The following is a 12,843-nucleotide window of genomic DNA, read 5'->3' on the forward strand; positions in this document are numbered from 1 at the left end:
ATTTGGATCCGAACATGAGATTGCTTACGGAAGAATACCAACGAGGTATAACTGAATTCATGGGGTTAGTTCACCGACAACCGGAAGCAAAAATAGGTATGTTAAGATGTCCTTGCTCTAATTGTAAAAATAGAAAGGTTATTAAAGAGTGAGATGTTTGGATTCATCTATATTTGAGTGGGTTTACACGAAGTTACAAAATTTGGTATCATCATGGGGAAACTGATTATGAACATGGTAGTACTAGCGAACCTCAGCCAGCGGTTAGATTAGAAGAACCAATTAGAACGGATGTAGATTATGGGGTCGGGAAAATGTATTTACCGACAACAATACTAATCTCTCGTTACAATGTCAGATATAAAGAGAAAATTTTATCGGAACCAATTTTGTAATTAATTTTATCAATTTAATGTCATAAATACCGCGGATCCCCGTTTTTTTTCTTTCATTTATAATTTTTTTTAACTCTTTTTTTCTTATTTTAACCTTCTTCTCTTTCCCTTTCCTTCTTCAGTTCTTCTCTCATTATCTCATTTTCTAGATCTATTTCTTTCTGAACACAATCCTATACACCAACTTTCCCGACACTCCTTTCACTTTCACCAGTCTCTGTTGCTACCACCACCGTAGCCGTTGCTTCCACATCCAAACCGTCGCCGTTGCTTCGACATCCAAACCGTCGCCGTTCCTTCCACATCTACACCGTAGCCGTTGCTTCTAGATCCACCACCGTAGCCGTTTCTTCCACTTTCACCACCGTTGCCGTTTCTTCCACTTTGACCACCGGTGCTTCCACTTCCACCGCCGTTCCTCTTCTTCCACTGTCACCACCGTCACTATTTCTTGCACCACCACAGCCGTAAATCCTTCCACCGCCATAGTGAATTCTTTATTGTATTTTTATTTGTGTATTATAAATTTTATATAATGAATTTTGATAATTATATTTCTATTTTATTTATAATTTTCAGTATTTTTTGTATTTGTTTTTTAATTAAATTTATTATATCGTCGGAACTACATCGGGAGATACCGATGACACAAACCGATGACTTTCTGAGAATGTGTATTTCTCGGTCATTTCCGACAATCTCCCGACGTTTGATCGTTTCCGAGGCTCAAACTCCGACATATCATGATTTCTCGGAAACGCCTCGGAGATGAACGATTCAGATGATGTTCCGACAAATTTGAGCCTCGGTATAAGACCTTATTTCCTGTAGTGTTTGTTTACAAAATTTAAGTTTACACATAAAATTAAATAAAATTTTAAAAGAAGATTTAAAATATTTAAAACTAGATTTAGATAACAAAAATATACAAAAGAAACTTAACCAAAAAACTTTTAAAAAATTACATGAAGACATAACTATTACACATATTTAAATATAACAATAACACTAATAGTCATGTAAGTTTGATCCGGAACCTTTAAAATTTCCAAATATTGTCCAATTTATTTTGTGTAACTGAAAATGATTGTTGTTGTTCTTGATGATGTCTTTTCATACAATTCTTTCTTGTTCATATTGAATATATTCACGAGTATTAATATCATTGATAAAAGTTAGTCTTTTAGCAATATTTTATGTGTCTCTTTTACATTCTTGTTATGATCTAATGTATTTACAAGTATTAATATCACCTAATTTCAACAATTTTTATCCCTAATCTACAAATTAAAAATAAGGAGAGTCATTTTTACTTCGAAATGCACTAGTAGATCATATATGCATTACGGAAATCACTTTATGGAATAATATGGTATTTTGCTTGAAGTTTAATATTAATTAAGTTATTATGTTTAAAATTTTATATTTTAATATAATATTTTATCAGTTAATATTGTTGTAATATGTTTATATATGTGCTAGTTATTTACAAAAGTTTTATGAATTCAAATTGATTATGACAAATATAAGGACCATATTATAAAATACTAATGGTTTTTAAGTTGAGTTTGAAGTTTTGCTTTTGGAAAATAACACTTTTAAACTTCAAATATAAAGTTTAAGAAACTTCAAAATAGAGTTTCTTTTTGGAGATGCATTAAGATCAAGTATCAGAAGTTAACTGAGAAACTAGGGATGAAGTAGCTACTACATGATTTATATTAATACTTTTCTTTTTATTATATTGATACTTGTGCAGCGCTTAAGGAGGTGTATTCAATTGAGAGTTTTAGGTGATTTGTGTCAAAATGACAAATCCACTGTTATTAAAACATGAATTTTAAAAATTCATTTAAAATCTAGTGTTATTGAACTTGACATTTTATAAAGCACTCTGAAATCCACTGTTATTGAAAATATTTTAAGTCGTGGAGTTTTAAAGTTTTCAAGTGATTTTAGAGTGTTTGGGTGAAGTTTCTTAGTTAAAAAAAAATAAAACTCAAATCTCATGGTTTTAGATGATATTCTAGAGTGGTTTAACAAAAATCATTTTAGTATGTGCAATTCTTTAAAATCATCTAAAATATCATTAAAAATCAAATCACTTCAAATTTTAGATTGAATACACTCCCCCAATGTTTAAAGAAGACCAATATTTCTCCAATTTTCAAATATAATCTAGCTGTTGTCACGTGTATATATCTGTCATGTACTCATGTGCATAATTAATACTATCTCTGTTCCTGAAAGTAAGATTTTCTAGAGTTTTCACGTTTATTAAAAATACAATAAATATTTATTTTTTAGTCTATTATTTATTTTTCTTTACACTTTCCAATAACTATTCACCAATGAAATTTAATCAGTTCAAATATTCACAATTAATGCTTCTTAAAAGTATACAAAAGTACCTTAAAATATAGAAAATTCATCTTTATGAAACAAGATTAAAATCTAGAAAATCTTTCTTTTGGGAATGGAGGTAGTAGTGTCTTTTTGCGGGAATGCGCGAAATTTAAACACTAGAAGAAAAATTAAAACGTGCTCAAAACATTAAAGAATCCTACTCCATCTACCTATATTTTCATTTTCTTAGATACAAAGTTTATTTTACACCTATAAATACCATACATCGACAGTAGTCCATCTTCATCTCAAACAAAAAAAAACACATTCATTGCCGTTACAACAAATAAACCAAAAAAAACACCTGAGAAACACAAAGATGGGTGGCCATACGCATCTCATTGTCTTCGTCTCCATGTTTGCAGCCATAACTCTGATATCGGAAGCCCAATACATTCTCCCGATCTTCAAACACGAACCCTCCAAACAATATTACACACTTATCTACATCGGATCCGCCACAACGTCGTCTCCCGTAAACCTCCTCCTCGATCTTGGAACCAACCTCACGTGGCTCAACTGCCGCAACATCAAATCTTTATCATCACTTCGCCTCGTTACTTGCGAGAGCTCCACCTGCAAATCCATTTCTGGCAATGGCTGCGACGGAAAAATCTGTCTTTACCGTGAACCAAGTCCTTTCCTCCTCACAAACCACACCGTGACCAAAACCGACCGTGTCGTTCAAGACAAAGCCACCATCTTCTCTACAGAGAACGGAATACCACCCTCCCTTGTCTCTTTCCGCCCCTTCACATTCTCCTGCGCCGTCCAGAAAAACCTCCAAGGCATTGCCCCTCCGATCTCCGGAGTTATTGGTCTTTCTTCGGGAGAACTTCCGTTCTGGAGACAGGTGACGTCAGCGTTTAATGTCATCCCGAAGTTTGCTCTCTGCTTGCCTTCTTCCCGCGTCGGTACATTCTATATGGGCGCCACAAGTTCTTATGATACCCCGGTCTTCGGTGGAAAGAATCCCGTTCCGATGACTTTAACGCCCTTAAAAATTGACTCGGGAAAATATCTAATCTCCCCCACGTCAATCTACGTTGACGGAATCCCTTTATCGTTGAACCCAAGTTTGCTTGAAGGGAGCCCAGCTCAGCACGGTGGTTCCTTACACCGTACTACAAACCGATGTCTACAATGCTCTTGCTCAGTCTATTGGTTTATTATAATTTCATTGGTTTAGTTTGTACATATTACAAACCCGGTTTGTTCCGGTTAGCTGATTAGATCAAGTATATATAGTGACAAAGTCATCACACGTAAATGATTAACAGAAATATTCCCTTATTTTGTCTTCTTCTTTCTCTCTCATGTGAGCACACTTTCTCCATGTTTGCTTGAAGAAGAAACCATAATTTCTGTTCATCTTAACACTAAAATGGTATCAGAGCGTTGAGCACAGCTCAACATCGTATTCTTCTTTCGATTTCCGTTCGATCACACTCCGTTTCAGGGTTTTCTTTTCCGATCGTCGAACCTCTGCTCCGATGGTGGTTAATCTTCGTCGTTCTCGTCGTTCCGGTCGTTTCACGCGTGCTGGTAGCTCGAATCCTCTACCTGGTAGCTCCTCTTCCATTCCTGAAGTTGTTGCAGCACCAAACATTACGGACTCGTTTGCTCTTGCCGCCGCGTTGAACCCTGACAATGTTCATTCTCCACTGTTTCTCCATCATGCCGATCATCCAGGTCTGATGATCGTGTCTGTTCAGTTAGATGGATCTAACTACACCCTGTGGTGCTCTGCTATGAAGATCGCTCTTGACGCGAAGAACAAGATCGCTTTTGTTGACGGATCTTTACCTCGTCCTGCTTCTGGTAATACTCTGTTTCGGATCTGGTCTCGCTGCAATAGCATGGTCAAATCATGGCTCCTTAACTCTGTATCTAAACAGATCTATGGTAGTATCTTGTCGTTTGATGATGCAACTGAGATTTGGATTGATTTGCATAATCGTTTTCACAAGACAAATTTGCCTCGAACCTTTCAACTGATTCAACAGATTCAAGACCTTCGCCAAGGTTCCATGGATCTCTCTAGTTACTACACAGCTCTCAAAACCCTTTGGGATAATCTGGATGGTACTGAACCTCCTGAAATGTGCTTGTGTTGTAACACTTCTAGTTGTATCAGTCAACGAGCTGCTAAGGCAAAGGTCGAGAGGGGTCGTATCATTAAGTTCTTGGCTGGTTTGAGTGAAAAGTATTTCATCATTCGCAGTCAGATAATCATGAAAAAGCCCCTGCCTGATCTTGCTGAAATATGCAATATCCTTGATCAAGATGATAGTCAAAGACAGTTCAACTCTATAATTGCTCCTACTGCATTTCTTGTTAGCCACGACTCTGCTCAGACTCACACACTGTCTCAGTCTTCTTCCTCAGTTCAGCCTGGTGTGCTTGCTGGTGATCAAAGCTTTTCTCAACATGGAGCGTTGAATGCTTTTCACAAGAAATCTGGTGCAATCTGTTCTCATTGTGGCAATACTGGCCACACTGTGGACCGTTGTTACAAGTTGCATGGTTATCCAGTGGGCTGGAAGAAAGGAAAATGGAATTCTGATAAGTCCAAACCCTCCTCTGCGGTGACTGCTAACGTTTCCATTCAAGATCGTCCTCTCCCTGTGTCAGGTCTGGACAATCTCGTTGGTCAGTTAAATAAGGATCAGATTCAGAATTTCATCGCCTACTTTAGTTCCCAGCTTCAGGTTCAGCCTTCTGAGTCTTCCCCTGCTCCTGCAACTCAACGCCATGATTCTTCTGGTATCACATTCTCTTCTTCCACATTCAGTTTTGTTGGAATTTTGAATGTTGCCAATTGTGTTACTGATCCTAACACATGGATCATTGACTCTGGTGCTACTCACCATGTTTCTCATGAACGTAGTGCTTTCACTCATCTTGACACTTCTGTTCATCACTTTGTGAATCTTCCTAATGGTTCTACTATTAAAGTTGGTGGTATTGGTCAGATAGTCATTTCAAAGGCTCTGACATTACAGAATGTGTTGTTTATCCCCGAATTCAGATTGAACCTCATGAGTATCAGTTCTTTGACTTCAGATATTGGTGCTCGCGTGGTCTTTGATTCTGGTTGTTTTGAAATACAGGATCCTTCCAGGGGGTTGATGATTGGAAAAGGTAGTCGGATAGCAAACCTGTACGTTCTGGATTTGGAAGATGCTGGCGTAAAGGATTTGCATTTGTCTTCTTTTCATTCTAATGCTGTTATTGATGCATCTGTTTGGCATCAACGTTTTGTTCATACATCTTTTAAAAGATTAGAACTTCTACATGATGTACTTGGGATTTCTAAAGCAAAGAATAAAGGGTTGTTACATTGTGACATTTGCCATCGAGCTAAGCAAAAGAAGTTATCTTATTCTTTGAATCCTAAGCGATGTTCTAATCCTTTTGAGTTGCTTCACATTGATGTCTGGGGTCCGTTTTCTGAACCTACGCAAGAAGGTTACATATACTTTCTCACCATAGTGGATGATCACACAAGGGTTACTTGGGTTTACTTGCTCAAACTGAAGAGTGATGTCTTAACTGTATTTCCAGACTTCATCACAATGGTTGAAACTCAGTATGATACAAAGGTCAAGTCAGTTCGCTCAGATAATGCGCCCGAACTTCGTTTTGATACTTTATACAAAGCTAAAGGCATAGTCTCCTACCACTCTTGTCCTGAGACTCCTGAGCAGAACTCGGTCGTTGAAAGGAAGCATCAACACCTCCTTAACGTAGCTCGTGCCTTGATGTTTCAGTTTGGTGTCCCATTGAGTTTTTGGGGTGATTGTATTCTCACATCAGTGTTTCTTATCAACAGATCTCCTTCTCCTATCATTGGCAACAAAACGCCTTATGAACTACTTACTGGGAAGGCACCTGACTTCTCTCATTTAAAGACTTTTGGTTGTCTATGTTATGCAAGTACTTCTCCAAAGCAGCGTCACAAGTTTCAAGATCGAGCTCGTGCTTGTGCTTTTCTTGGATATCCTTCAGGCTATAAAGGTTATAAGCTTCTTGATATCCAGAGTAATTCTATCTTCATCTCTCGGAATGTAGTGTTTCATGAGGATCTTTTCCCATTTCTTCAGCAAGATTCACCTACTGGTTATGAGGATTTCTTTCCTCGGGTCTTCACTCCTTTGGATTCCTCTACACCTGCTTCTTCCTCCACTATTCCGATTGTACCTCCCGAGGTCTCTCTCCCACCAAAGCGAGTCTCTAAACCGCCAACTCATCTCAGAGACTACCTTTGTTCTTCTGCTACATCCTCTACTGAACATCCTATCTCCAATGTCTTGTCCTATGATGCTTTATCAAATGCGTTTATGATTCTCATAAATGCTCTTAATAGCAATCCCGAACCCTCATCTTATGCTCAAGCTTGCAAATTGAAGGAATGGTGTGAAGCTATGCATATTGAAATTACGGCTCTAGAGGACAATGATGCATGGTTTGTTTGTTCTCTCCCGGCTGGAAAGAAAGCAGTGGGTTGCAAATGGGTTTACAAGATTAAGATCAATGCAGATGGGACTCTTGAGAGATACAAAGCACGTCTTGTGGCTAAGGGGTACACTCAGCAAGAAGGCTTAGACTATGTTGAAACTTTTGCTCCTGTTGCAAAGACAGCTACTGTGAAACTTCTTCTTGCTGTTGCAGCAGCTAAAGGCTGGTCATTGTCTCAGTTGGATATCTCCGATGCCTTTCTCAATGGCGACTTAGAGGAGGAGATTTATATGACCTTACCACCTGGATATGCACCTAAACAGGGGGAATCTTTCCCACCCAATGCGGTTTGCAGGCTCAAGAAATCTTTATATGGTCTAAAACAAGCGTCTCGCCAATGGTTTTTGAAGTTCTCCGCTTCTTTGCTTCAAATGGGTTTCCAAACCTCTTTTGGTGATCACACACTCTTTACCAAACATGCCGGTAACGTTTACATGGTTGTCTTGGTTTATGTTGATGATATAATCATCGCTAGTAGTTGTGATCATGCTACGGAGCTTCTTAAGAAAGCATTACAGACTTCTTTCAAACTACGAGACTTGGGTCCTCTTCAATATTTTTTGGGTTTAGAGATAGCTCGCTCTTCTGCAGGCATCACTCTTTGCCAACGCAAATACATTCTTGATCTCCTTACTGAGACAGGTTTACTGGGATGCAAGCCTTCCTCTATCCCCATGGACCCTAGTATCAAACTCTCTTCAGAAGATGGTGATTTATTGGACAATGCAGAGAGGTATCGACGGTTGGTAGGGAAGCTCTTGTATCTGACGTTTACACGACCTGATATTACATTTGCGGTTCACAGATTATGTCAGTTTACTGCATCTCCTCGTGCTCCTCATCTACACGCAGCATATAAAGTCCTACATTACTTGAAGGGTACGGTTGGACAAGGCCTTTTCTATTCTTCTTCTTCTGACTTGAAGCTTTCTGCCTTTGCTGATGTGGATTGGGGTTCTTGTGGCGACACTCGTCGTAGTGTGTCAGGTCTCTGTGTGTTTGTAGGCACTGCCCTCATTGTTTGGAAATCAAACAAACAAGACACTGTTTCCTGTTCAACCGCTGAATCGGAATATCGCGCCATGTCTGAAGCTGTAAGAGAAATGATTTGGTTTCGGAATCTTCTTGAAGACCTCTGGATTGAGAGTACAGGCCCTTCTCCTCTCTATTGTGACAACACTGCTGCCATACATATCGCCAACAACTCGGTCTTCCACGAACGGACCAAACACGTCGAACGTGATTGTCATATCGTTCGGGAACGAGTCAAGTCCGGCATGATCAAGACTCTCCACGTACGTTCAGAGAATCAGCTGGCCGACATCTTAACTAAACCTCTATACCCTGGTTCCTTCCGTCATTTGTTAAGCAAGATGGAGTTCATTAACATCTATGCTCCATCTTGAGGGGGAATATTGGTTTATTATAATTTCATTGGTTTAGTTTGTACATATTACAAACCCGGTTTGTTCCGGTTAGCTGATTAGATCAAGTGTATATAGTGACAAACTCATCACACGTAAATGATTAACAGAAATATTCCCTTATTTTGTCTTCTTCTTTCTCTCTCATGTGAGCACACTTTCTCCATGTTTGCTTGAAGAAGAAACCATAATTTCTGTTCATCTTAACACTAAAACAGTCTTTTACGCTTAAAGCAACGGTATTAAAATAAAACAAAAAACTCTTTTATTTAATGAAATAATAAATTTAATTTTTGAAATCCGATTTCAAATACTCCTTCCGGTTTTTAATACTTAACTTTTTAGATGTAAATTTTTGCTCAAACTTTTATAATACTTTCTTAATTTATATGCATAGTCTAAAAACATCGGGATTATTTTATATTTATGTATATCAAGTCTACTAATCATCTTTGTTTGGGTCTTAATTAACTTTGTTTTCACAGAAAATAGGAATGACTGAGACCACAGGACACACACCATTTAAACATTGTTTCGAAGATAGCGCTTCCGGGAAGAACATAGATGGGTCGGTGATGGAGATTGAGCTGCCAGGGAATGGAAAGGAAGTGAAGTGGAGGTTTCAAGGTGAAAATATGGTGGAGAGAGTATCAGAGACGGTTATTTGTTTGGCATTCGTCGACGGAGGAAAGAAACCTAATGAGTCCATGGTCATTGGAACACATCAGCTTCAAGAATATTTGATCGAATTCGATTTTAGCACCATGTGAGTGGCTTTTAGTGACCCACTTGTGCTCCATAACACTCGCTGCTACATGCAATAGGGCTGGGCGCGAGTATTTACTTGCCTTTTATACCCTGTTATTTGACCTGTACTCGTCTCGTTTTTTCAAGTACTCGTTGTTGTCAAGTTAAGTATCAAGTAGTTCGTCGAGTTTTGCTACTTGCAAGTACAAGACAAGTAACAAGTATCACAATAAAAGTTAAGACTCGCCTTGATATTACTCGTTACTTGTTTTACGACTGAAAAAATGATAACTAAACATAAAAACTAAAGTCCTAAACAGATATTTCTTTGTTGTAAGAAGTAAACAATACTTTCGTATCGAAAAAAAAAGTCACTGATGAGCTTCTTCTTTAGGGCTTCTTCATACTCGGCTAGAGGCTCTTTTTTTTTGCAATAAGAGAGTCAAGTAGACTCATCTTCGACAACCTTTCCTTCATTGCCAAGTCCTGCTGTTTAATGGACTACATACTCTGAAACTCTTTCACCGCATTCTTCTCTACCATAGTCTTCTTCCCACGGGCCTTTGCTGCCTTAACACCCGCGAGACGCTTGGTTTCAGTAGCTTGGGAGCTTGATGAATCTGCACCGTCATCACTGTTCCTCTTCTTAGCGGTCGATCTCCTTATATATATTATCTACAAGATGTACGTGATTTTTTTTTGGCAATAAACGGATGTTCTATTATTCAAACTTGAGGTGGTCTGGATAACCAAACCGGAATAGAACAACCAATAAAACAAAGAGATCTATGAAAAGAAAGGGCATTCCTAACTAGTGAGTCTGCAATCTTATTATGCATCCTTGGGAAGTAGCTGATCTCTGGAAAACACATCTTGAGAATTTGGATGACCTCCAGCTCAGTTGAGAAATTTGGCCAAGCTTGTGGATCATTTACCATTGCAATCTGGTCCTTGCAATCTCTGGCAGTTAGAATACTGTAGCATATCTCTCCATTGCCCATCTTAGTGCTTCCGATTCCAAGTGTAGTGCCGTCTCGCGCCTCCTTATGTTCCGTGTCCCCATAAATTGGATTTTTTTTCATTCTATCCTTTCAAACTCATCCAATTCCACTGAATTGATTTGTATAGATCCATGAACCATCCACCATGCAAATATTTCTCGAGCTTAATATTTGCATGGTGGATGGTTCATGGATATGAAAGTTATACAAATATCTTTTAGGATATATTCATATCCTAATCACTAAGAAATGAGTAAACTATAACTACTAAACCGAACGAACCAATTTGGACCGACACACTCTTTAACATATTACACAATTTACACGATATATATGTATAGTTTTGGAAAACATAATATATCTAGGGCTTCCACGAGATCTAGAAACAATTACATTATGTGAACCATGTGGTCTAGATATGATTCATCGCATACATAGCTGGATTATGTATTTTAATTACAACTAACTTGACAGAGAATCTCATATGGGTGCCTTCAAATAGTTTTTAGCATTTCTATGTATGTTGACAATAATCTAATATTTCCTACTATCTTGACAGACAATCTCATAATATAATAGAGTTGTTCTTCGGTTCATACTTCTGGGATGAACTTCAAGGTTCACCAACTAATAAAATTTTGTTATTTCATATTCGATATCTTTTAAAATAAAAAATAAAATATTGTAAAGTTATATTATGTTTTTAAAATAAAAAGATAAAAAAAATAGTAGTAGTTCCAAAAAAAAGAATTATTTTTAAAAGTATTTTTAAGGTCGTCAGCAGAACACTAAACCCTAAACCCTTAGATAAACCTTTGGATAATCTTCAACCTTAAATCAAAAACACTAAACACTAAATCTTAAAAACACTAAACTCTTAATCCTAATCCCTAAACCCCTGGATATTTAGGGTTTAGAGTTTAATGTTTAATATTTTGTATTTAGTATTTAGGATTTAACGTCTTTTGTTGGGTTTAATATGTTTTGCTGACGGCGTTAAAAGTATTTTAAAAAAAATTTAAGTAACTATTACTATTTTTATTTATTTTTATCCAAAGGTTTAGGGGTTAGGATTAAGGGTTTAGTGTTTTTAAGATTTAGTGTTTAGTGTTTTTGATTTAGAGTTTTAGATTTATCCAAGGGTTTAGGGTTTACCCAATAGTTTATGATTTAGATTTTAGGATATAGTGTTTTGCTAATGACGTTAAAAATATTTTAAATTTTATTTATTTATTTGTAACTACTACTATTTTTTATTTTATTTTTTACCTTTTAATTTTAAAAACAAAAAATAACTTGACAATATTTTGTTTCTTTTTCTTAAAAATATCCAATATAAATTAACAAAATCCTATTGGTTGTTGAACCGGTTCACCTTAGGAGATTTATCCTAAGAGGTTTACCCTAAGAAGTGAACTCAAGAATAATTCAATAAAATATACACATATTTTGTAAACCATGTGGTTTAGGTATCATTCATCGCTTACATAAACGCATTATGAATTTTAATTACTATTGTCTCGACAGAAAATCTCCCGTGGATTTCTACACAGATTTTCTGGCATATGAGATCTGACCATTTAGTAGACTAGTAATGATAATAACAATAATATAACACTGGTATATCATTTGATAAACAGTTCCATGGTCGTTAGATTCATTTGCTGATCCACAGAAAAAGTAAGTTGACTCTATCAATCCTCATAAGAGACCCGATGCATAGTAGGTTCACGAATATAAAACAAACAACCCATGTATTAGAGTCCCAAGCTACAAGTATAAGAAACAAGCCTAAAGAAGTCCCAGCAAATCCATTGTTTGTAAGATTTCCTAGCAAATCCATTGTTTAAGCTTAATAAGTGGTAGTATATATATATACAGCTTAATACAGTATGATGAGTTAGAGCATGTTTATTATAAATCTTTTAGGTTGAGTCTCTTAGCGTAATATAAGATATGGTCTCTTATCTTTTAACTAAAAATTTAAGAGACGTCTCTTAAATATGAAATATAAGAGTGTTATAGGATAAACTTTGAAATGATCCTCCACTCCTTTACCAACTCAAGCACTATGATCATCTACTCATCAAACATTATGATCATCTACTCATCAAGCACTATGATCACCCACTCATTTACCAAATCAAGCACCATCTTTGATATTTTATGTATTGTTGCTCACTATAAATACCATCACTCATCTCACTCTTTTGTACACCATTACATCTTCTTCTTCTTCTTTATAATAAACTCTCTCACTTATATTAGTGTTATTTGCTTCCTACGGGTATTGAATTATACTCTTATTTAAATTTCTCGATACTATAAATTATAAGTTATTTCATAACA

At 36.7% G+C, this 12,843-nt stretch overlaps 1 protein-coding gene across 1 annotated transcript; it reads left to right on the forward strand.

Annotated features, from left to right (window-relative positions):
• The first annotated feature begins 3,120 nt into the window (after window positions 1–3,120).
• On the forward strand, window positions 3,121–4,203 carry LOC106315157 (basic 7S globulin-like). Its single transcript, XM_013752914.1, has 2 exons — window positions 3,121–3,922; window positions 4,196–4,203. The coding sequence occupies exons 1-2, from the start codon at window positions 3,121–3,123 to the stop codon at window positions 4,201–4,203; spliced, it is 810 nt and encodes a 269-aa protein (XP_013608368.1).
• Window positions 4,204–12,843: the final 8,640 nt, after the last annotated feature.

The sequence above is a fragment of the Brassica oleracea genome, chromosome C9 (genome assembly GCF_000695525.1).
Source record: "Brassica oleracea var. oleracea cultivar TO1000 chromosome C9, BOL, whole genome shotgun sequence".
NCBI lineage: Eukaryota > Viridiplantae > Streptophyta > Magnoliopsida > Brassicales > Brassicaceae > Brassica > Brassica oleracea.